At 43.9% G+C, this 23,952-nt stretch overlaps 1 protein-coding gene across 2 annotated transcripts in view; it reads left to right on the forward strand.

Annotated features, from left to right (window-relative positions):
• Nucleotides 1-1,207: 1,207 nt before the first annotated feature.
• FBN1 (fibrillin 1) overlaps nt 1,208-23,952 on the forward strand; it is a 232,076-nt gene continuing 209,331 nt past the window's right edge. Inside the window, exons 1-2 of one of the 2 annotated variants that reach the window (XM_045582776.1) lie at nt 1,208-1,363; nt 2,225-2,549. In XM_045582776.1, the coding sequence (XP_045438732.1) occupies nt 2,386-2,549 (164 nt within the window). In that variant the 5' untranslated portion in view covers nt 1,208-1,363; nt 2,225-2,385. The remainder of the gene's footprint in view (nt 1,364-2,224; nt 2,550-23,952) is intronic. The other variant, XM_036442846.2, reaches the window with a different exon arrangement.

Genomic DNA, 23,952 nt, shown 5'->3' on the forward strand with positions numbered 1-23,952 from the left:
TTAGTCGCAAACTATTGCAAATGAGGAAAAACCTTGTCAACAGGCTTCCTGTTTGGTGCTGAGCTGTGATTTCTGGCTTGGCAGCTGATGGCTGATACATGGGGATTTTCTGGGGGTCTCCGGTCTCAACAGCCAAGGCTCAGGATGCGATTTCCTGGCCTCCCAGATCGTTATAGTGTGCAGGGAACCCCAGGCCTTATTCATATAAAGATACCACTGCCATAAATACCATATTCTCCAAAGTTGCAGTGCTTTGCTTGTCCTGGACAGGCAGCTGAGCGTGCACGCGTGTGTGTGTGTGTGTGTGTGTGTGTGTGCGCGCGCGCGCGCGCGCGCGCTCCCCCAGTTTGGGCAGGTGAAATAGGGTCATCTAGCAGAAGCCCAGTCTTAGCTTTGGGCTGGGCAAGAGGACCATCTCATCACAGCACTACCCCAAATCCCAGGTTTCAACATGCACAGGCCTATGGGGCAGAATCACAAAGACTACTGGAGTATCCTGGATCCAGAAAATCTGTGCCTGCAGCAGGCTCTCCACTACCCAGGCGGCAAGTGTCAGGGTGCCTCGTCCTCCCCCCCCCCCCCCCCCGCGTCCCCCCTCTCCCTCTGTCCCCATTCCCCCTCTTGCACATCAGCCCCTGCCAAGACCCTTAGGGCCCCAGGTCCTGGCCTCCAGCACAAGCGCTGCTCGGTGCCCTGCCCAAGAGTCCCTGTAAAGAGGCACAGGCAGCGGGGACAGGTCTCATCTCGCCCTTCGGCCGGCCGCCTGGGCCTCCAGGGCCGCTGTCTCCGACGCGCCTTCTTGGTGCAGGTGGCACAGCTCTCCGCGCGCGGGCCGGTTTCCTAGCTCCCGGGAGAGACTCCTCTTGGGTCTTGACCTCCCGGCCGCTAACTCCACTTCTTCCCGTCCCTTCAGCTTCTCACCCGCAAACCAACAATCCCAGGCCGGGCAGGACCTGATCACCTCTGCCTCCTCTCTCCACGCTGATCCCGCCAGCGAGGGAGGCCCCTGCACTGCATGGAGGCGGCGGCTGGCAAAGGGGAGTGGAAAGGGAGGATGGATGGGGCCGAGGGGTGGGGTGGTGATGAGGGGGATGTAGGAGGGGGGTGTCATTTTCTTTTTCTTTCTTTCTCTCTCTCTCTCTCTTTTTTTAAAAAAGTATTTCTCTCGCGAGAAACCGCTGCGCAGACGATACTTGAAGAGGTGGGGAAAGGAGGGGGCGCGGGAGCCGCGGCGGAGCGTGTGGGTGCCGCGGGCGGACAGGCGGCCACAGCTGGAACAGCTGCGGGCGGAGCGGGGCAGCGGCTGCTTCGGCCGGGACCGAGGGACCGCCGCCTCCCCGGGAGCCGGAGCCGCTGCTTTCCAGTGGGTGCAGCTGGGGTCCCCGACGGGGGTCGGGCGGCTACCGCGCGGGGGGCTAGAGCTCCAGCCACGGAGGCTTTGGCGTTTGCGCCGCGCTGAGGACGGGGATGGGGGTGAGGGGCTGTCCCAGGACGCCCACAGCCGGCGCTGGCTCCCTTCCTCCTGACAGCGCCCCGGCCCGGGCTCCCGGCGCCCGGCGGCTCCCAGTCGGATGCTCGGGGGGCGGTGGCAGCGAGCGCAGCCGGCCCGGGAAGGCGCGGCGGGCTCCCGGCCCCGGCTGGGCGGAGGGGACGGGCTCGGGCGCGGGGCGTTCGGGACGCGCGCCACGCGCCATCTGTGCCCTGGAAAGAGAGACCCGGCTCCGCGCCCCCGGGCGCCGGACCTCTCCGCGGCGCGCGCTTTTCACCTTTTATTTATTTATTTTTTAAATATATTTTATTGATGTTTTACAGAGGAGGAGAGAAGGATAGAGAGAAACATAGATGAGAGAGAAACAGCCATCAGTTGCCTCTTGCACACCCCCCACTGGGGATGTGCCCGCAACCAAGGTACATGCTTTTGACCAGAATCGAACCTGGGACCTTTCAGTCCGCAGGCCGACGCTCTATCCACTGAGCCAAACCCATTTCGGCGCTTTTCAGCTTTTTTTCCGGAGGCGCCCGGGAGGCCGAGGGGTTGGCTGGCTGGAGCCACCGCTGCCGGGGGCCTGGGCTTTGCAGCCAGCGGTGGACCACACGGTCCTCACTGACCCCAAAATAAGTGCGCCACGCGGGCCGGGCTGGGGAGCGAGGACCGCGGAGTTGCAGCATCCCGATGCCCTGAATGACTGACTCCCCGCCCGCCCCGGCGGTCTGTCTGTTGCAGCAGCTGGCACGGGCCGCCCGCAGCGGGAGCAGCGCCTGGAGGAGGCGGGAGGAGCCCGGCCCGGCGGACGGGCGGCGGGAGAGCGGACCCCGGCGGCCGCGGAGCAGCCCCGGGCGGGCGCGGCGAGAGGCGGCGGGAGCCGGCGGCGGCCGCTCGGCACCATGCGGCGAGGGGGGCTGCTGGAGGTCGCCCTGGGGTTTACCGTGCTCCTAGCGTCCTACATGAGCCACGGGGCGGACGCCAATGTGGAGGCTGGGAACGCGAAGGAGACCCGAGCCAGCCGGGCCAAGAGAAGAGGCGGCGGAGGACACGACGCGCTGAAAGGGTAATGCATCAATCCGGGCAGCTCCTGTGGGGGGGTGGGGGGTGGGTCTCCCCTCGCTCTCCTCCAGAGAAGCTGAGGGGTGGACTCCAGACCCGGGAAGGATCCCAGGCAAGACCTCCTGGGGGCACCTCAGAAGTGCAAGGGTTACCGGCCCTCTACGCCAGTGTTTCCCCAAACTTCCCTCATGATGAGAATCACCTGGTGGAGTTGTTAAACTACGGATTCCTGAATCCCAATTAAGAAGTGCTAAACTAGAATTTTTACTTATATGTTCCCAAAAATTCTAGTTTAGCACTTCTTAGTTGGGATTCAGGAATCCGTAGTTTAACAACTCCACCAGGTGATTCTCATCATGAGGGAAGTTTGGGAAACTGCTACGCATTCGGGGATAAACCACGCTAAGGGTTCCTGCCCCAGAGGCGGCTGTTCATGGGTAAAAAAGGAGTCTTGGGCCATTGTGGAGGCCGATTTGGGGAGGCCAGACCGGTTCTTGGAGGAAGAAGGGGAGGAGCTGCGACCCAGAGTAGAGAAGTCCATTCCTTTCCCTTCACAGCAATTCCGGTTGGGTTTGGGGGAACGTGCTTCCCTGTGGGCATCTTTGCAGATGCAGATGCTCCGTGTGTAAGGGAGCAAGGACAGGGGGTGGGAGGCCGGGGGCAGGGGGAGAAGACACACTGAGCATCCTCTAAGGTGTGCTGTTCATGGCAGGGAGTGTGTTTTCTGCCCAGCACTGCTCTGCAGATGCTTACCTACCCTGGAAGCACAGCAGAACGAGCGTTTCTGAGAACTTGCCTCTGGGTTGCAAGGAGCTCTTCATCTCCCTGGGGCATTAACGCTGCTGGGGACCAGCCTTAAAGAGGTGTTTTAACCCAGCGGTGTATGCGTTATGTCCATGCAACTGGGCACTTCACCAGCTTCCTATGCCCCTGGTACAGACATTGTTCCAGCAGCAACTATTTAAATTGGGCAGCTGGACTGTCTAAAGATTGTCAGTTTCCTGAACTGCAGAAGGGTGGGAATACATGTCTTTTAAAACTGCTCAGATTGAAAAAGAAATCCCTTTCTGAGGTTAACATCCAGCCTCCATAGGAGTAGCAGGCTGGACTGTGAATGACCCATTTTACCTCCTGGGAGGAGCCTATGAAGTGAACCCAGACGGGAAATACTCAGAGGTTTTCCATGAAGTGCTTATGATTCTCATTGTGGCTCTTTTTTGAGTTCTGTAGCATGATTCTAGGGCCCCGAGTGACCAAGTGATGTTGTCTCCTGAGATATGTGGCTGAACAGTTCACTTATTATTTCTTGTTGTGGGCTGTTTTGATTGTAGATGTAGACATTTGTGTTTGCGTGGCCCACGAAGGGAATAAAAAGTGCAAAAAGCTGACAGACAAGGTGTTTTGAGTCCTTGTCTGGACTGGGGACAAGATGACTGTCAGAGCCACGCACTTAGGCTGTGGTAAGACATGTGTGATTTCCTGACCCCAGGAAATAGTTGCAATGAATTTAGTTCCATCTTGGTTTTTGTGGGATTCTGCCAGTGCTGGAAAGACAGTTTGCCTACCACGGGAAGCTGGATCCTGATCAGGTAGCAGGCATTGATTGCTCTGTGTGTGAGGCTCATTGCAAGTTCAATAGATGGACCGAAACTCTGATTTTCATAGGTCCTCAAAAAGACCTATTTTTTCCAGCATTTTTCCTTCAAAAAATATTTCTGCTATGTAACATCTTGATATCTAAGCTTGATGCCACGGTTCCTATACGGAGATAGAGGAAGTGGGGGTTTAATGCTGTGTGGATGGAAGTCTGCAGGGAGACCTTAGGCCCGGCAGACGTTTGTCTCATCTCTGTGTGCTATCTCCAACTGGGGTGTTTCCTTGGGAGGCGCAGACTCAGTGTGGAAACAAAAACTAAGCTCTGCTGCTTAACGGGATGTCCACACTTTCATGCACACCAGCGCTGACTTCTGTTGCGTTTTACATTTTTATGACTATAGAGAGATAACCCTCTCTGTTCCTCGTAGTATTTGCTCACTAACACAGATGTTACCCTGGTGCAAACTATTTATGAAAGCTGTCCTATATGCATGATGTTAAATAGGAGAGAAATTATGACTATTCCTAATTCTCCTGTTACCTTTAAGATGTTATATATAGAAATGTTTTAAAAATGATTAAAATTAACCTTTATAGTATAAATGCTATATGTTAATATGATGTGATATAATTTAATAATGAACCCTCGTAATATAAGGGTTTTTATTGTTATCTTTCTCATGTTATCTATTTGGAGAGGTAAAAATGATCATTTAAAAAGATATACAATTAAGAGTATTTTTCTATTTAGCACTCAGAGACCATTTTTCTTGGGCATTTAAACAAATTATAGGCATATACATATATAAATACATGTACACATAAATGTATACGTATATGTATACATATATGTGTGTTTTCTTTTTTAAAAAAAATTCTTTACTGTTGAAAATATTGCAGTATGTTTCTTCCCCTCCTCCCCCTCAATTGGTGTGTGTCCTTTTTAATTCATGGAATATATTGTACATATTATATTGAACCTCGCTCATTTTCATATATCATTAGTGCATCCATCTGTAAACTTAAATGGATCTACCTCATGCATTCTCTTGGCATGTAGAATTCCATAATGTGGCCAGTACATTCCCTAGTGATGTCTCTTTAGATTATATCATTTTTGTGTGCAATGACTAACATTCTTCTACATACCTACGTGTGTACATGTGCAAATTTACATATGGTATGTATGAATAAAAATAGAATTGCTGGGTCAAAAGTTTTCCGATTCATTTTAAACAAATGCCAGTTCTGATGTTAAATTTGAATGGCATTTAAATGTATTCTCTCTGCTTATTGCTATTACAGTCTCCCATGAATAAGTCTTTGAACCATGCCCTGCTGCATAAATCATCAGGGGAAGCAGTTGTGTGTAACATTTTCCCAGTTATTGCTTAAAATTCTATTTTTACTAGTTAAAATATCACCAGCTTTAAAACTAACCTCTTTGACTAAAGTAAAAACTGTTGACCATTTTAGTGGAAATGCACCATTTATGAAGTGAAAGTGATTTGTAACCCCTCAGTCTGCCTGATGCCCAGATGGTGGCAGCAACTTTCAGCACCTCACTAATATTTCCTCTAGTTAAAATGCACTTTCAGCTCATCAATGTCTGGTGTGCGCTGGCCTAATCTCTCTTACACATTCTGCCTTCTTGTCTTTCTCTGAGGTGACAGGTGGCTACAGGACTCGCCTTCATTTTCTTGGTACGTATATGTATTCCCATCCTGTCAGCTGCCTCACTTCCCAGGCTAGGGACTGCCCAGCGTTACCATCTGGGTGTATAGTCCTAGCTTGTCTTCCTCTCCTCCCATCCTGTTGCAGGTGGTTTTTTTTTTTTCTTCTCTTCCCACTGGGCAGTAGAAGTTGTTCCACAGTGGAAATTTAAGCATCCTCAAGTTTCTTCCCAGTTTTGCTGTGTTTTCTTAGAGTAAATCGCCAATTCCTGTCTTTACAGGAATATTTTTAACTGGAGTGAGTGTGGTCTGCATTTACTCTGCAAAAATCACATTTTTCTTGATTTTGAAATGACAATTTTGCAAGTTTCAAAGTGTTTTCAAATAATAAGTGTAAAGTAGTTTTCCTTTTCTGGGGTGTTGTTAATTTGTGTGAAATGAGTTTATGAGAAATAATAAAATTCTAGCTTTGTTGTTGAAATTTCGGTCCATCAGATTTTTTTCTCAGCCAAATTCTTAACTTGTGTGATTAGGCAAAAAGTGTGGGAGACAATCCAATAAAACACACACACACACACACACACACACACACACACCACACCACACCAACTTTCCTTGAATAGCAATAGTTATGCACCATTTATTTATGATTGTCTTATTGCTTTAGCTCTCAAATAAGGGAATATTACAGTTTCCTGTCAAAGGGGAAAAAGAAATCTTTAGAGTGAAACCCCTGCCCCTAAATCTCTGATAAGGTGAATTGAGAAGTTTTATCCTTGTTGCCTGGTTTATAAGTATATGAGACTGGTTGTATTTTACACAATCTGTCCCCTTGTGAATGAGTCCTTTTGGTCTTTGTTTATTTGTTTATTTTTTTCCAGAGGTCTTGTTCCCAGAAAAATACACATGGAACAGTTCGTACACAGGGTAGATTATGTGACGGCAAACTCCTAGGGATTAATTACACAGAAGTCTGTTATTAAAAGAAAGAACGTTAGCAGGGGACACAGAAAAAGTTCTGTAGACTTTATAAAGCCCATTTTACTCTACAAAGGGGACTTTAAGCCTTCACCCGAAGTCCGATAGGCTAAGTAATCATGAAATATGGCTAAAAGATTCCTGCAGTCGTAGGTATGGTTTGTCCTGGCATTTATTGAAAAGATTGAGGCACCATTAAAAAAGATATTCTTAAGTAGAAGGCTTCAGTCATTCCACATTTTAAACAAGAAGATGGAAATATCATACTGGTATTTATTTATGTGACTCATTTCGTAACATTAAGACAGTGGTTGTTGACAAAAATGCATAAGTTGTTGGTATTACAAAATAATTAAAGCATGCACCAGTCTCCTTGAGATGGGGTTAGGGCTGATGGAAACAGTATTACAGATATCTGTCCATTTGGAATTATAAAGGTTAGTGAGATGTTTCTTTCTTAGATAGCAGATACTTAATAAGGTTATAGTATTATGCCAATAACTCTAAGCAAGCAAAATACTGAACAAATTATCAGGCTCTTTACACACTAGTTTGTTTGCTCCCCCCCCCCCCCCCCCCCCAATAAACCAGGCAACCAATCTAAATAATTTGGGAATGTGAGCCTTAATTTTCAGTGTGAAAATAAGATTTTAAGTATGTTTTCTTGAGCTCTACTAACATTTTTTTCTGTTTCTAGAAACTAACCCAATAAATGGGGTCCATTTGAGCAACTTTCAGAACTTGTCTTTTAGAACAAGTCTTAGAACTTTTCCTTATCATTTTGTTTTTAGAAAGCTGAAGTCAATAATGTATCAGGCCTGAGTTATATGGCAGGCATATGAGAGTTTAATGTTTTAAGAGTGTTAAGCTTGATTTTCCCATTGGGTTGTAAAATCTTCAAAGGCAAGAAACCAACCATAAGCGTTTTAACATTAACTTATTGTTAAGATGGGATTTCAGAGAGTTCATTAACTCAGGAAGCCTTGATTGAAAGCCATCCTGAATGTAGGTGCCAGGAATGCCAGAAACATACAGCCAATGGCCTCGAGGCCCTTAATGTTTGCAAGCACAATCAGATGCATTACAGGAACCAAGAGTCAACAGAAAGATAGTAGGGGACATAGGATCTAGGATTAAGTAAAAACAAATAGTAAGAACAATTGTTGAAGTGGCAGGTGACATTTAGGTGACATTTATGTACCAGGCACTACTCTCAGTGTTTTACAGATAGGACCTCATTTGAGGCCCACAGCATTTCTATGAAGTGAGTCCATTTATTAGTTTCCTTTTACAGCTATAAGAGCTGAGGCACACAATGGTTAAGTTTTAGAGACAATTTTTTTTCATTTTTTTTATTAAGGTATTATATGTGTGCATATCTTACCATTGCCCTCCACCCCACTCCCATACATGCCCTCACCCCCCAGAGTTTTGCATCCATTAGTTATGCTTATATGCATGCATACAGGTCCTTCGGTTGATCTCTTATCTCCCCCACCTCGCCCTAACTTTCCTGCTGTAATTTGACAGTCTGTTTAATGCTTTACTGTCTCTATATCTATCTTTTGTTCATCAGTTTATAATGTTCTTTATTATCCATAAATCAGTGAGATCATGTGGAATTTTTCTTTCAGTGACTGGCTTATTTCACTTAGCGTATAGAGACAAATTTTTAATATTAAAATTTTCTTCATTAATTTTAGTTTTGGTTTGGTTTTTCATTTCACTGGACAAAAATGTGGGGCTAAAACATTGTAAAATTCCCCTTAAAATTCCTAATATTTCTTTGTGCCCAATCCCAGGCATAGTTTTTATTTTATTTTATTTTATTTTATTGATTTTTTACAGAGAGGAAGGGAGAGAGATAGTCAGAAACATCGATGAGAGAGAAACATCGACCAGCTGCCTCTTGCACACCCCCTACTGGGGATGTGCCCGCAGCCAAGGTACATGCCCTTGACCGGAATCGAACCCGGGACCTTTCAGTCCACAGACCGACGCTATACCACTGAGCCAAACCGGTTTTGGCCCAGGCATAGTTAATAACAGGATAATATTTTGTCAAACAAGAACATTTCTGCAACAACATAATAGGACAGAATGAATTAAAGAATGTTAGATCTGGTGGGGTCTTTGGATGGCACATATCTTACGTTTTAGAGTTATACCTTGACTTTTATTGAGAGTGGCAAGTGACCCTCACAGGCACTCTCTTGCATCACCCAAGGTTCTGAGCTAGAGACATTGCTCATGATGTCATTCATGATGTCATTGCACTCGTGCCATGGGAGAGAAATTTTTCTCAGAATCCAGTTGCATGAGAGACTTCTCTTTCCAGGAGAGGCTGTTATGTGTCTTAAATTCTTAAGACTCACTATGATGAGTTGCTGAATTCTTTCATTTTTTTTACCTTGGTTGCCTGCAATATATAGTTTTTACATTAAATTGCAGGAATAATGGTAAAGAATAGCAAGCTCTGATATATCCCTCATGATTCACTTTACATATGTTAATTCATTTGACACATAACTTCTTGAAGAGGGAGATTATACTTACTCCCCCATTAAACAGACGAAGAAATGGAGGAATGCAGAGTTCTAGTAATTATTCCAGAGATATAAATTAGTTAGGAAATCTGTCTTCATAATCTGTGCTCTTAATCAATGTGTTGCACTGCTTCTCCAGTGTAATAAATCTTATACCTGGTAAGTTTCTCCATACTCTTGAATCTTTCATTTTCCCAAAATCTTCTCCTACCATTGCTGCGGGGAAAGTCTCATTTATTGAAGGCAGATGCAGTCACATGATAAAGGAAACATCATTGTGGAAACTGGATTAATCAGAAAAAGACTTCAAAGTGAAAGTCTACCAGGGATCAGCCAACTGTGGACCACACTTTCTGTTTTTTATAAATAAAGTTTTATTGAATCAAATCCATGCCCAATGTTTACATATGATCTATGTCTGCTTTCACACTACAGGGATAGAGTGGGATAGTTGAGACAAAGACTGTATGGCCTGAAAAAAACCAAATTATTTGCTATTGGTCTTTACAGAAAAAGTTTGCTGACTTTTGTTTTATGGGACAAATAAGTGAGTATGAGGTCTGAGAACTTTCTAAAGGCAGTTTCCTTTTTTGTTTTACTTATTACTAGGAATACTTAGCAGCTGGGCATATGGTAGGTGTCCAATATTCAATTTTTGAATGCCTGGCCATTTTGATGGACTGGTTGACAGGATAAGGTAAATTATATAAATTAGAGCTCGAAGGACGTATGAGAGAAATGAAGAAAAATTTGAGTGGAAAAGGCACAAAGTAAAAAGAATATAAAGTGTTTGCGGTCATGGGCAGGGCTTGCATTGCCTGGCTCCAAGGGGCCCAGCTCACAGTGTAGCCTGTGAGAGCAGTGCCTTGGAGGTGTGTAATAAGCAATCTTGTGTGCCTGTCCATAGAGTGACATTGTTAGGCTGGGAGAGCAGCCAGGGGACACATACCATCACTACCTGATTGTGGGAAAGGTGACGATGATGAGTTAGTAATGGGTTTTAAGATGGGAACATGATCAGATCTTGACCACTTGGTTTCAAGAGTAGAGAAACTAGAGGCAGGGAGGTTTGGGGGGCTAACATAGCAGAAAGGGTGAGCGTGGACAATGGCCTAAGCAATGGCAGTGGAGGGGGTTAGGAGAGGCCCAAGGTGGTCCAGAAGGAACCTGGCCAGCACTCAACCTCTAAGTTGTGCGAGGCAGAGTGGGCCAGGCAATGAGGCTGCTCCCACCGCCATGTATTATTGAAACTTATTACACATGGAAACATCATAGCTCCACTAATGAGAAATGAAATCATTCCAAGTCCCTGCACTGCAAGGAAACGAGCTATTTTCATCTGTGTTTTGGTTATCTTATTGCTATGTAACAAATTACCCCCAAACGAAACGGAGTGGCTTAAAAGAACAACAATTTTATTATTTCTTATGATTCTGCAGGCCAGGAATTTGGACAGGGCACAGTGGGGAACCTTGTCTCTGCTCCCTGCAGTGTCATTGGGGCTGGAATGAGCAAGAGGACTTCTTCACGTGTGTTTCTGGTTCTGTGACTGTGGACTGGCGCCTGAAGCCCTGTTTACTTTGGTGTGGTTTAGCTAAATGGACAGATAGAGGAGGGGGATAAAGGAAGCAAAGAGTCACTTGTCTGGCTCCTTTGGGGGACTTCCAGGTTTGAAAGCTCTCTCCTGTGTGATCTCCTGCCTGGGCCTGCCCCTGGGGATAGGGCTACGTAGTGTGTTTTTTTCAAATGGGGAAACTGAGCCCCAGGTGCAGCGACCAGGCCATGCTCAGGATAAATGTCTGTTGGAGCTCGATTTTGAGCAAGAGCTTCTTGAGCCTGGGTCACATGCTTTAACCCCATGTGTTGACTGCAGAACTGACTTGAATGGCTGAAAGCTGGCTGGAAGGGCTGGATGGGCTCATTGTGTTTGGATCTTCACCTCTTCCTGTAGTCTCAGATTGTCTCTCCCCCCCACTGCCCACCCCCACAACGTGGCCCTGTGACAGACTCTCCAGCAGTGTAGCCAGACCTTTTACATGGCAGCTCAGGATTCCAAGAGTATAAAAGTGGAAGCTACCAGATTTCTTCAAACTTAGCCTGGACTTGCATGGCCTGGAATCCCATGCAAGTCACAGGCTTTGTCCAAGTTCAAGAACATGAACAAAAAGCCATCGTTTTAGCTTGGATGGAACTGGAGAGCATTATGCTAAGGGAAATAAGCCAGTCAGAGAAAGATAAATATCACATGATCTCACTCATTTGTAGAATGTAATGAACAACCTAAAATGATGAACAAAAACAGATCCAGAGACAGAGAAGATTGGATTAGACCGTCAAACCTCAGAGGGAAGGTAGGGGAGGGAGGGGTAAGGGGCAGACATCAACCAAAGGATTTGTTTGCATGCATATAAGCATAACTATGGACAGACAACAGGGGAGTGAGGGCATGAGTGCGAGGTTGGGAGGCAATGTGGGGATAAGGACACATATCTAATACTTTAATCAATAAAGAAAAAAAAAAGCCATAATTCCACTCCCCAGGTTTTTTCTTTATTTTTATTTTTTTCCTATCACTATATATCTTCTCTATGCCCTCATCCCCCTCCACCGCCCTCCTCCCAAATCACCACACTCTTGTTCTAGTTCTTTATGTGGGAGCAACATGAGTCTGCAGGAAGGGGAGGAGTTGGGAAGGACGTTTTTGGAGACTTGCTATCTAAGTGAAGGAATGGGTTTTGAGATGGATAATCAGATGTTTAAGATTTGTGTTGTTAATCCTCACCTGAGGATATTTTTTCCCCATTGATTTTTAGAGAGAGTAGAAGGGAGGGAAGGAGGGTGAGGAGAGACAGGGAGGAAAGGTGGGAGGGAGGGAGGGAGGGAGGGAGGGAGGGAGGGAGGGAGGGAGAGAGAGAGAGAGAGAGAGAGAGAGAGAGAGAGAGAGAGAGAGAGAGAGAGAGGGAGGGAGGGGGAGAGAGAGAGGGAGAGAGAGAGAGGAACATTGATGTGAGACTGACACATTGATTAGTTACCTGGCCAGGGCAGATGTTTATGTTTTAATCTAATTTGATTGAGCCTGATTGGCTTAGTTCCCTACTGAAGATGTATCACTATGTATTGCTACTGTGACTAAATAATGAAAAATGAGCAACATGTCTCCATGTTCTGTTAGATTAATGTTAAGGCACTGTTCTTAGCTTGTCCACAGTTCCACATTTAAAGAATTCACAAACCCTAGGAATAATGTTATAGTTCTAATAAGCTGGCCAATTTTGTTTTATTGAAATAGAATTATGAAACTCCTACCTTTCCTGCTTTTCCTTTATCTCCCAAGAAACTTGGACAAATTTAATGCACACTTTACTTTATTACCTTAGGTACCTGATATGGTTTACCTTCCTTCTATATGGGATTTTATTTTCATTTCTATTAATAGACAATTTTTTACATATATGTTGGTGTAATTTACCTTGAAAGTTTGTTATTTTATAGAATCAGGGAGTATAATTAATAAATAAAAAAGATATACAGTTGCTAATAGCTGAACGCTATTAATTTTGTCTTAACTAGAGCAGCCATATTGTTAATAGAACAAAACCGGCTTAGGAATGCAGTCAAGTTTTGATTGTGGATCCAATACTCTGACCATCAAAGTCTGATTTTAAGTCCTTGTGGCTTTCCCACTTTCTCAAGTGGCTTTTGTGCTGAAGTTATCACAGAGTCTATTTATTCAGCCCCTCGGAGCGGAAGGGAGAGGGGACAATCCCCTATCTCTGCCATTCCCAGCCGGAGATGTATTCCAGACATCAGGCAGGCCAGCACGGGAGAATGGCTCCATGAGACAAGTTATTTGGTTCAGTGTTCTGAAGGGTTGTGAATTCCTAGACCATCAGTCATACTTACATTCAAATATAAGTATCCAAACACATTGAAGTCCAAATATAGTACAACTACTTTACGACATGGGTGCTGGGAGACAGGATTTATGTCGGGCCTATGGACACTTTGTGTCTGCTCTTAAGCTCTGAGTTTCATAGTTTTGAACTAAACTGCTGTGCTATTGCTGTTAAAAAAGAGAAGTATTCTAGAGATAGGTTTTTGTTCTTCTGTTTCTTCTTTTTTTTTTTCTTCTATCTTCCTCTTTTCCTTTTTCTATGTCATCAATATTCTTCTCTTTTTGACTCTTCATCATCATCTCATCTTTATTTCTTCTTCTTATAAGTAACTTTATGAGCTGAGCTTCACACAAAATAGGGATAATAGGAATATCAAGTAAGGATTAAAACATTAAGAAAATTAAATTTTAAGTAAAACTTTACATTTTTACCTGAAGGTTTTGGGGTGTTCAAGAAGAAAAACAGCCGAAACTGGTTTGGCTCAATGAATAGAGCGTCGGCTTGGGGACTGAAGGGTCCCGGGTTCGATTCCAGTCAAGGGCATGTATCTTGGTTGCGGGCACATCCCCAGTAGGGGGTGTGCAAGAGGCAGCTGATTGATAACTCTCTCTCATCGATGTTTCTAACTCTCTATCTCTCTCCCTTCCTCTCTGTAAAAAAAATCAATAAAATATATTAAAAAAAGAAAAAAAAAAGAAGAAAAACAGAGGTAAGGCTTTGTTAGGGGAGGGAAGGAGAAGTACTGAGGGAGGCAGCGGAAGGAAGTCAGGAGCAGTTCTGGATGAAGAATCCAGTCAACCAGTTATCGGCACTGGACAGAGCAGGTCCCTCACTCATGGCAGCCTTGCTACCATGTGACCTATGGCCTTCACAGACTGTTCAGGGACTAGGAAAGATAGACACTTGGATGTCAGAAAGATTCTTATAAAATTTTTAGAGGGATTTTGTGGGAAAATCAGATCAAACCAGCATTTATTATGCACCTATGTCTATGGTACTATGTGTTGGTGCTCTCTCACGCTCCTCATGAATGATGGCTTATTGTCTGCCACTTCCCCTACTCATTTGATGCTAATTTATGATTGAGTAAATTAATAGGTGCCTTTGATGAATAACTTTTAAAGACTCTTCTTGGTTTTGATTTTTCTGGCATATGGAATCATGACTTGGGTCTTCCCCTATAGTCAGACCATCCATCTTTATAAAAATACTAGAGGCTGAGTGCATGAAATTCATGCACTCGTGTGAGTGTGTGTGTGTGTGGGGGGGGGGAAGGGGAGGGATCCCTCAGCCTGGCCTGTGCTCTCTCACAGTCTGGGAGCCCTTAGTTGGATATTCTTAGCACTGCTGTGTAGGCAGAAGAGGCTCCTGCCACTGCCACTGCACTTGGCAGTCATGAGCCTGGTTTCTGGCTGAGCGGTGCTCCCCCTGTGGGAGCGCACTGACCACCAGGGGGTATTTCCTACTTTGAGCATCTGCCCTCTGGTGGTCAGTGTGTCATAGGGACTGGTCATTCTGCGGTTGGGTTGATTTGCATATTAGCCTTTTATTATATAGGATTATTATATAGAATTACACGTTAGAGTGACAGTGGGGCAGACATTAAAAATTTATAGGTGCAGAAACCGAGGCCCAGAGAGAGTTTATTAACAAGTACTCAAGATGCGTATTTCCTTCTCTGTGAAGTAGAGAGATGTGGAAGCTGAGTCCCACATTGCCAGGAGCCGATTTAGATAGACGTGTGTCATTGAACAGGAGACTATGCCTCCCTTTGTGTTCATACCCTGGACAGGGTGAGTGGTACTTGAGAGTCCTTAGCTGGGCTGCCAATAAGGGCCCAGGGCCCAGGATCCAGGGCCCAAGGCACAGGCACTTTTCTTGTTCTCGCTTTATTTGGCTTAGGAAGTGCGATGGACCCAGATGGGAGGCTGGACATCCAAGCTTTAGCTCCTCAGGACTCCCTTCAATCAGTGGAAGTCTCTGGCTTAGGTGGGGTCAAATGGGATGGGGTTTCTGGTGAGGGTAGCAGTGAGGGGGTGGGAGAAGGAGCATTGGGAGTCTTCTCTGGGAGTCTGAAGGGTAACTGCCCCCCATCCCCGCCTCATGGTCACACTTCTAATGAGCAATTAGAATGTCAAATGTCCTGGGATGGGCCACGGCAATTCTAGGTCTGTAAACTTGGACTCTTGTCGCAACATGCAGACTCAGTTACCCAAACTATTAATTTGTACATTTAGAATCCATGAGCATGCCAGTATTGAAAACCCCCCTCAAATTCTTGTTCCATATCGTCTATCCCAGTAATTTTGCAGAACATCTGCCCAATCTAAGAGACAACTATTTATTGAGCATTAGCCGTGTTTGAATGGGATCTAATGCTTCTCAGAATGAACATCCTGTCTCAAGCCATTTGATATTATTATCTTCTGCCTAATGATTCCAGGCAGAATTACATTAGGAATCCCTTTCTCTGTCTTTGCTGATGGGGTTAATGAGATGACGTGGACATGTGCTCTGCAAGGAAGGACTTGATGTGCAACCTTCAAGTGGATAGAACGTTTTTTAATCTTTCATGGACCGCTGCTGCTTCACATCCCAGGGTTTAGGCCACTGACCTCAAGTTTGCAAATTTTATATCCCATTACCACCCTGTGAGCTCCGTACTCCCCAGGGCCACATAGTTGATGTTTTAGCTGGAATCTGAGAAAGTGTCTGAACATTTCCTGAGGAGTTGGCGAGGAGCAATTTGGCAGTTCAGTCATAAAAACCCAGAGCTAGTGGCTGGGTATATGTTGTAATTACCTCACGCTGTTTCCTATTTGAGCCTGGTCCTGGGTAGCTGGGTAGAGTGGTATTGCTTGCGGGACTGACAGTATTTTAAAGGTCCGAGGAGTCATTTCCAGTGAAGATTAATAGCCATTGGCCATGTTTTCAGGGAGGCTTGGAAGTGTGGGCATAGGATCTGTTAGGAAGGGACCTCAGACACGTGGCTTGGTCAGTTTGAGCCTCCGTTTATTCACTTATAAACGAGATTGCCGTACCTTTCTGGGTTGCCCTGAGGTTTAATGAGATAGTACATTTCCCATTCCTACTACAGTGCCTGGTGTGTTTAGCTATGGCAATGAAGACGATTCTCATTCTGATACGGAGAAGGCAAATGAGGGAGGGAGTCATACATAGAGGCAGGATTTTGATGGCCAAAACAAAAAGTTAAATAATTATCGGTATCTGGAGACTGCAGTCTGTGCTTTCTCTCCTTGGAACTCATTATTTTCAGAAACAAAGGAAACAAACTTGAACTTCAAAATCTTTTAAAAATATAATTTTAATGGAAGCTTACTCAGTCTGTGGAGCTCTGGCTATACCTAGAGGCAATGTGCAGGTAAGGTTTTTATTTTTAAATGACCCCTTCATCCAAGTTGAGTTGCCTTCCTTAGGAAATAAACTTACTAAGCGCTCTTCCTTATTAAAATGCCCCTCTCAACTCCTCCAAAGAAGTTTGCATTGTTGTATTGGCAGATATGGCAAATAGGCCTTGTCTCTTTCCTGAAGGACACCCCCCCCCACCCCCCCAAGAGCTTTGTGAAAGGAATTTGTATTTTAGGAAGTGGAAGGACTGGCCCCAATCCGTTTTCTTTGGCATCAATGCAAAGAGAACCCTGAAAGATAGTACTGTTTTGCGGTGAGGTGGTTGGCCGTTTATTGAAACATGCTTTCTTCGCTTACGAACGAGTGGATGACAAGCCACACTACCTTTCGGCTCATGATCTCGGAGGCAGAGAGAGACACTCTTTCCAGCTTCCACACCTCAGTGCCCATGAAGAAAACCAGCTCTGCTCCTGTTCATGTGCCCACCACTGTGGCCAAGGAAGTGGGGCACTGGGGCTGGCCAGGCCTGAGCCGTGTGGAATAGCTTCCTCTTAGGAAAGAGGAGTTTGGCCAGCAAAGAAGAGGAAGGGAAGTTGAGTGGGTCAACAGTACATCTGCACCCAAACAAAGAAAGCTCCCTTTTTCTTTCTTTTCTTTCTTTAAAAAATATTTTTTTTTTACTGTTGACAGTATTACAGATGTCTCCCATTTATACCCCACCCCATGTTCTCCCCTTCCCCAGGTTTTCAAAAGCTCTCTTTTTCGGAGACTCAGACATCTTCAGCTCACTGTTATTAGGCTCTCCCTGGGCGCTGTGTGGGCGGGCCTCCCTTGCTGATTAGGGCCAGGCTGACACAGATTGGCCACCCCTGAGAAGAGCCATGGCCTTCACTTTCCAATGGACTGGCCCCTTCCGTTGGCTTCGCACTCTGCAGCAGCATAATGCATGTTCAGGACAAAAGGGTTCTTATTTGTTGTTTTTCTTCTGTGGCCCTATTTCTCCTGAGAAATTGAAAATAGTTTTATTTATTTTTCTTTTCTTTTAATGATTCCCATTTTGATTTTCAAGAGACCTGAAACTATTGAATATCCATGTTCTCTTGAAAACATACATTATCTAAATTGAGGCAAAGCTGTAGTAGAAACGCTGCACCCTTACATTTCAGCCTGTGGTGAACTGATGGCTGTAAACTTTCTGAAGTTGTGGTTGCTTCATATTCATTCTCAGCCTATAAAAGTAAGAGTGCTTTCAATAAGGAATGGTTTCCGCAGGTAATACTTTTTCTAATTGTCATTAAAAATGTTCGCATTGCCTAATATTTCTCATCCCCTTAGGGTAAATCACACAGCCACTAATACAGTCAAGGTTTATGAAAAAGCAAAAATATAAAAACAAAGCAACAAATATCAGGTACTTTTTGTGCTCTGCTAATTTCTCAAGAAAGCAAGAAATCTCAAGTAAGAAAACAAATTTTTCTTTTAAGTTTTGAAGACCGTTCAGGAATTTTACAAGAATATGCGAGCCATTTTTCTTCTGCTTTTTCTTTGGTAGGCAATTCTGACTTAATATTAAGGAGATAGTTGACTATTTGACAGAATTCTGGACAACAGAGTTTCCTTTGACCTTGGATTGAGTTGCCTGTTCATTTGCATTTGGGCTCTCCCTTGAAAATGGGTTAACACAGATTCTTACATATTGAAGAGTCAGAAAACAGCAAGATTTCTTGCTAAATGATTTCCTCCTCTCATCTATTTTCTGTGACTATAAGAATCCTCTCACTTATGAATAGAAAAGCCAAAATTCAGCCCACCTGATACAAATCAATCCCCTTAAATGTATTTTTTTTTTTTGTTAACTGATAGGTTTATTTTCTTATTAAAAAAGATAAGGTATCCTTATGAAAATGAATCATGTCAAAAGTAGTTGTAGTACCTAGCGAAGCCCACTAGGGTGGTAATCATGCTTAATTCTTTGCACAGTGTAGCGAAGTCATTGCTCTTGGAGTCCTTGTCTAATGAACAGCAGAGTATTTAGTTGCCACACACTTCAAATCTGTAGAAACACATAGGTTAGTTTTTGCCACCTGTTTAAAATGATTGGACTATTATCTCTAAATGGGGATTCCCATCCCTCTTAAGAATGTTGAGATAAATAACAGATAAAAGTGGTTCCTGAAGTGGTATGGTGATGGTGTGCAGGAGAATATGCCGATAAGGATGAACTACTGCAAAGTTGTTGTTTTAAATTTTTTAATAAGGAGAATTTAATATATAAAAAACTAGAGAGAACAATACAAAAGCTCCAGCTTCTGCAGTTATCAATTAACGGTCAATTTTATTTTATCCATTTCACTCCCCCACCACTGATTTTTTTAAAGTAAATCCCTAAAGATAATTTAGTGAATATTTCAATATGCATTTCTCTAAGATAAGGGATCTTTAGGAAACTTAAACTTTATATACTATTACATTAAAAAATAACATCAAAATATAATCAAACACTCAGGATTTAAATTTTCCTGATTAGGTTATACATTTTATTTATTTATTTTTACATTTGTCCAAATCAGGATTCACGTAAAGTTCATATTTTGTAATTATTGATATGTTTCTTAAAAAAGATAAGGAATTAGATATATTGATTGTCCCCTTGGTAATTTTATGCCTTGTAGTTTATTTATGGAAGAAATTTGTTCATGCTCTATGATATCACTTGTATGTGGAATCTAAAAAGCTTAGCAAACTCAGAGAAACAGAGAGTGGAGGGGTGGTTACCAGGCGCTGCCAGGTGGGAGAAAAGGGGGAGATATTGGTCACAGGGTATGCATTTCTGGTCGTAAGATACATTAGTTCTGGGGACCTAATGTACAGCCTGGTGATTATAGCTAAAAACACTGTGTTATATACTTGAAAATTGCTAAGAGTAGATCTGAAATGTTCTCACCACAAGAAATAAGAACTAGGTGATGGGGTGGAGGTGTTAGCACATGTGAGAGTGGTAATCATGTTGTATCAAATCAACACATTGTACATCTTAACCTTACACACTGCCACATGTCAAGTGTATCTCAGCAAGGCGGGAAAGGAGGAAACTGGTGCATGTCCTGTAGAGTAGAGCTCCTTAAATGCCAGTCCATAAACAGCTTATTACCAGTTTCTAATGAGACGAGAAGCATGTGCCAGATTGTAAATCCAGTCACTAAGCACACTAGTTAGCTCAGCGGATCCATGTTTTTTCATAGCAAGACTTTCTCCACGAAGGAAGCAGGGAGGTGATTTATCTCATTAAGATGAGTACCGTGGAGTGTGCGGACCAGCACTGCAAGTCCTGGGACTGCACCCGAGCACACTGCTGTCCAGCTTCTCAGTCCAGTGGTGTCTACCTCCAGTGCCGGTGGCACTTGTCCTTCTCCTCTGACTCATGTATGCACTGTGATTTGCTTGTTGGCACTAGAGGTGGATCCAAATCAGAATCAACTTTTTGGGGAGAAAATTTTGTTAGGTATATTCCTATTAAGAGGCTCATCATGCCTGCCGGTATCTCTTTTTGTGATGTGAGCAGCCTACATTGATGATCATTGTCTAGATCCACGGACTTACGAGGGAAGCAGAATGGGCATATGTGAACTTGTCACTTCCTATTTATTAATACTGTGAAGTTCTATACATAGATTTGAACTTAATGCTCATTGTTCCACAGCTAGCAATGTCAACGATGCTGCCTAGTGTGCTCTTTCTGCACTTATCCAGACTGTCTCATGGCTCTGAAAGTTGTGAAAAATGACTTAATATCTAAATCTAAGAATTAGCAATGATGAGGCATACGATTTTGAGAAATTTATTTTGGGGAATTTATCTCCTTGTTGCAGCATTGCTTTCTCAGGAATGCTCTTTTTAATTCAAGAAATAGCAACGTTTAAATAAACTTTATTGTGGTAACCGTTTCATAATAGCTAAGTCAAATCATTATGAATCTGTTTATCTGAAACTTATACAGTGCTGCAAGTCAGTTATATCAATAACACTGGAAAACAAACAAAAAGAAATGGTACATACAGCTTTAATGACTCAAGAGAAAGATTTCGAAAATGACTGATCTATCCAGATCCCCTTGGGAAAGGAATGCGGGACAAGAGCTGCTCCAGTAGATTCATGCTAAATGTTTGTGGAAAATAGCATGTGTGTGCATGCATGTGCGTGTGTGTGTGTGTGTGTGTGTGTGTGTGTAAGTCACATTTTCTGTGTGTTTCATGTCAGTGAAAAAGATGTATACAGTTCCTTGAGGACAGATGCATTTCTACCTAATGTCCAACTTCCAGGTCCACTGTCAGGTTTTTAGACCAAGACTTTGTTTTTGGGAGCTGCTGCAGAGACTGGGAACCTTTCAGGTATGTCAGGAGGTAGAAAGGTTTCCCTGTTCTGACAGCATCGTCTCCTTCTCAGAAGTTGTCACTCGGTTGAAGTTTTGTGTTGACATTATCACCGCCTCTGCACAATTACAGCTTGGCACATGAATGCTGCCACACCCTCCCTGGAGCTCTGAGGTGTTGAGAGGACAGCGCTGGCACCACCGAGGCCCAGAGAGAAAGCTTTTGGGTTGGATTTCAGGGGCGAGCTGTACTGGTGGTTGGGATGCATTGCCAGCCTCTCCACATGTTGGACCGAGTGCCAGCAGCCTCTGCATTGTCAGAAAGCTGTGACTGACGCTGGAGGGTATTTTAGAACATCGTTCTGCTCACCTGGCTTTCGTGCACCGGGTCAGATAGTTGCCTGGGTGATCTGATGCTTTTACTTGAAGCTGCTTTTCTAAAGACGAGACACACCCCTGTTCAAGTGTATGTGCAGAACACATTCCTGTGGGTTGTGAGTAGGTTTAGGATTATCCACATTTTGAATCTCCACATTGCTCCCCACCCACCTGCTTCCCTCAACACTGAACATGTGAAGAGCTGGCTGCTGTTTCTCTAGAGGGAACAGGACAGGATACATACCACAGAGAAGCAATTTCAGAAAAGGAAGCTCTAATCTGTAGGAGTGAGGGCTCCCAACATGTATTTATCGTTGCTTTCCCTTTCCAATCTACTTTGTAAGATGGATCTTGGAATTTTTTTTTGGTTTGCACACCCAAGAAAAGAAAACCTGAGCACAAAAAATGAGGTGCACATTAGTTTTTATGAGGGAACACATTCTTTCTGGGATATTTATGGAAACATCTTTCTAATCACTAACCTAGAAATGTTTAGTACTAACCTTGGGATATTTTAGGAGTAAATTCTTTTGGTTCTAAATTAATGACCTATGACATGCTTCTATTGTGTAACCTCGGAACAATTACTTCACATCTCTGAATTTCAGTTTCCTCATCCAAAAAGGAACACAATAATACATTTTCTAGATAGAATCTAAGGAAAGAGTCACATGATAATTTTGTAAATTATAAAGCTCTCTAAAATTTGCTAATGATATTTGTTCTACAGTGTGACTTCACATGGACTAGCTAGATTCCTGATTTAGTCATATTCCCTCAAATTTAAATTAGACTGTTTTATTAAAAGTTTTCTAGATATCTGAATGTTTAGAAATAATGCTTACACTTCTGCTTCAATTGCAAAGTTAGAAGGAAAAAAAAAGACTTACGTTCTTGACCCCTTATATTGTGAATTGTTAATTTCTATGACATATTCTCAACAACTTGCTTTTATCTAACTTCCTCTGACTTTTTAAAAACATAAACTCTATCAATGATTTGTTGTTGTTCCTTAGGAACAGTGTTGTGTCTGTTCTCATGAAAGGGTTAGGTAGAGAGATGTTTTGAAAAACCCACTGCCTGTTGACCCTCATGAAATAGAGATAGAGATACAAGACCCCCGAAGCTTTCGTAGCTGTAAAATGTTTCTAAATAATGCACCTGAAACATGGAAAAACTTTACTCTCGGACCCCTCGCATTCCACGTATGGGTATCTTTTATGTTTTTGATTTTTCATGTTAATTTCTTCAAATTTAGAAGAGTGAATGAAATTGTATTAATTTCTTAGGACTCAATATCTTTTTTTATTCCCTTATTATTGGATTTCTTCTAAACAGAGGGACCTTGGCAATAAATGAAGTACCCACTTACTCTGACTGAATTCGGTCCCCTAGTGCTGTCTTAGTGGGATGTAAGTTTGACACCTGAGCCTACATTTACCATTGAAGACTCAGGTATTGTGCGAGATGCTGGGTGACGAAGATCAGTCTGCACTTCCTATCTTTAAGGAACTCCCATTGCAAAGGACAGGATGATTTTTTGGTTCCAGGGGATCTGAAACGCTTGAATAACTTGAGTACAAGTTAAAGCTGCTCAATGGAGTTCAAATCTGACCTGCCTCCTTGTTTCATAGGGAAGCTACTCTTTCTGGAAATGGCTCCCTGACCCCTTGTTCTGTGAACCTGTCCTGAGGACTGATTGTATATCAGAGTTGTGGGTGGGGTGGGACCTTCTGGTCTCTAAAAGAAGCCAGGTACATTGAGGATGAGAATATCCAATTCCTCGCCAGCATTTAAGTTCCTACTTTATGGACTTATGGATATCCTGTATTGGCCCCAGTGGTCTGGGGCTAGGGGAGAGGGTGACACTGGGCCTGGGGCTAAGAAGGCCTATTCTGGCCGCCCTCTTAGGACTGTTTGGAGTGGTCTGAGTTGAAGGTGTTTTGTTCTCATAGTTCCTTGAGCAGCTTACTGTAGCTGCAGGGACCAGGAGCCCGAGTGGCCAAGTTTCCCTGGGCTTGCCTGCCGTGGAATGTATTTTCCCATAGAAACATTTTAAGTTGTGGTCAGTTCCAAGACCAGCCTATAATAACCTCCAGACCAGCCTATAATAACCTATTTAGCTGATAATGTAGTCCAGAGACTGCTATTTGACTAGCTTGGGGACCAAACCACCACCTATTAACATTATTTCTATTGGAAGAGCCATCTCGAGTTCTAAATACCAATATAGAAATGACATTTGGAGCCCTTCCTGTTTGTCAATTGGGAGCTGCCAGTACTCAGACCCAGAATCTCGCATCACTCTGCACTCCCAGTTCCTGAAGAACCCCATTCATTCCCCTCAGCCTGACCCCACCGACTGGTATTCTTGTCTTTTCCTGTGGCTGCCAGTACATTCAGAAGATATGATCGTCCTGGACAGAGCTCTGGGTTTGAGAACTTCTGGGAAGGGGTGGGAATCATGGTTTTTGGCCCCCACTTCTGTGGGTGATGAAGAGGAGAGAAGGGAATAGTAGAGCTAATAATGGGGCAATGAATTCCACAGACCTAGCCCTGGCCTGCCTCTCACCACGCAGGTCCTGGACCACTTGCTGAGTTT

Source organism: Pipistrellus kuhlii, unplaced genomic scaffold, assembly GCF_014108245.1.
Source record: "Pipistrellus kuhlii isolate mPipKuh1 unplaced genomic scaffold, mPipKuh1.p scaffold_m20_p_1, whole genome shotgun sequence".
Taxonomy (NCBI): domain Eukaryota; kingdom Metazoa; phylum Chordata; class Mammalia; order Chiroptera; family Vespertilionidae; genus Pipistrellus; species Pipistrellus kuhlii.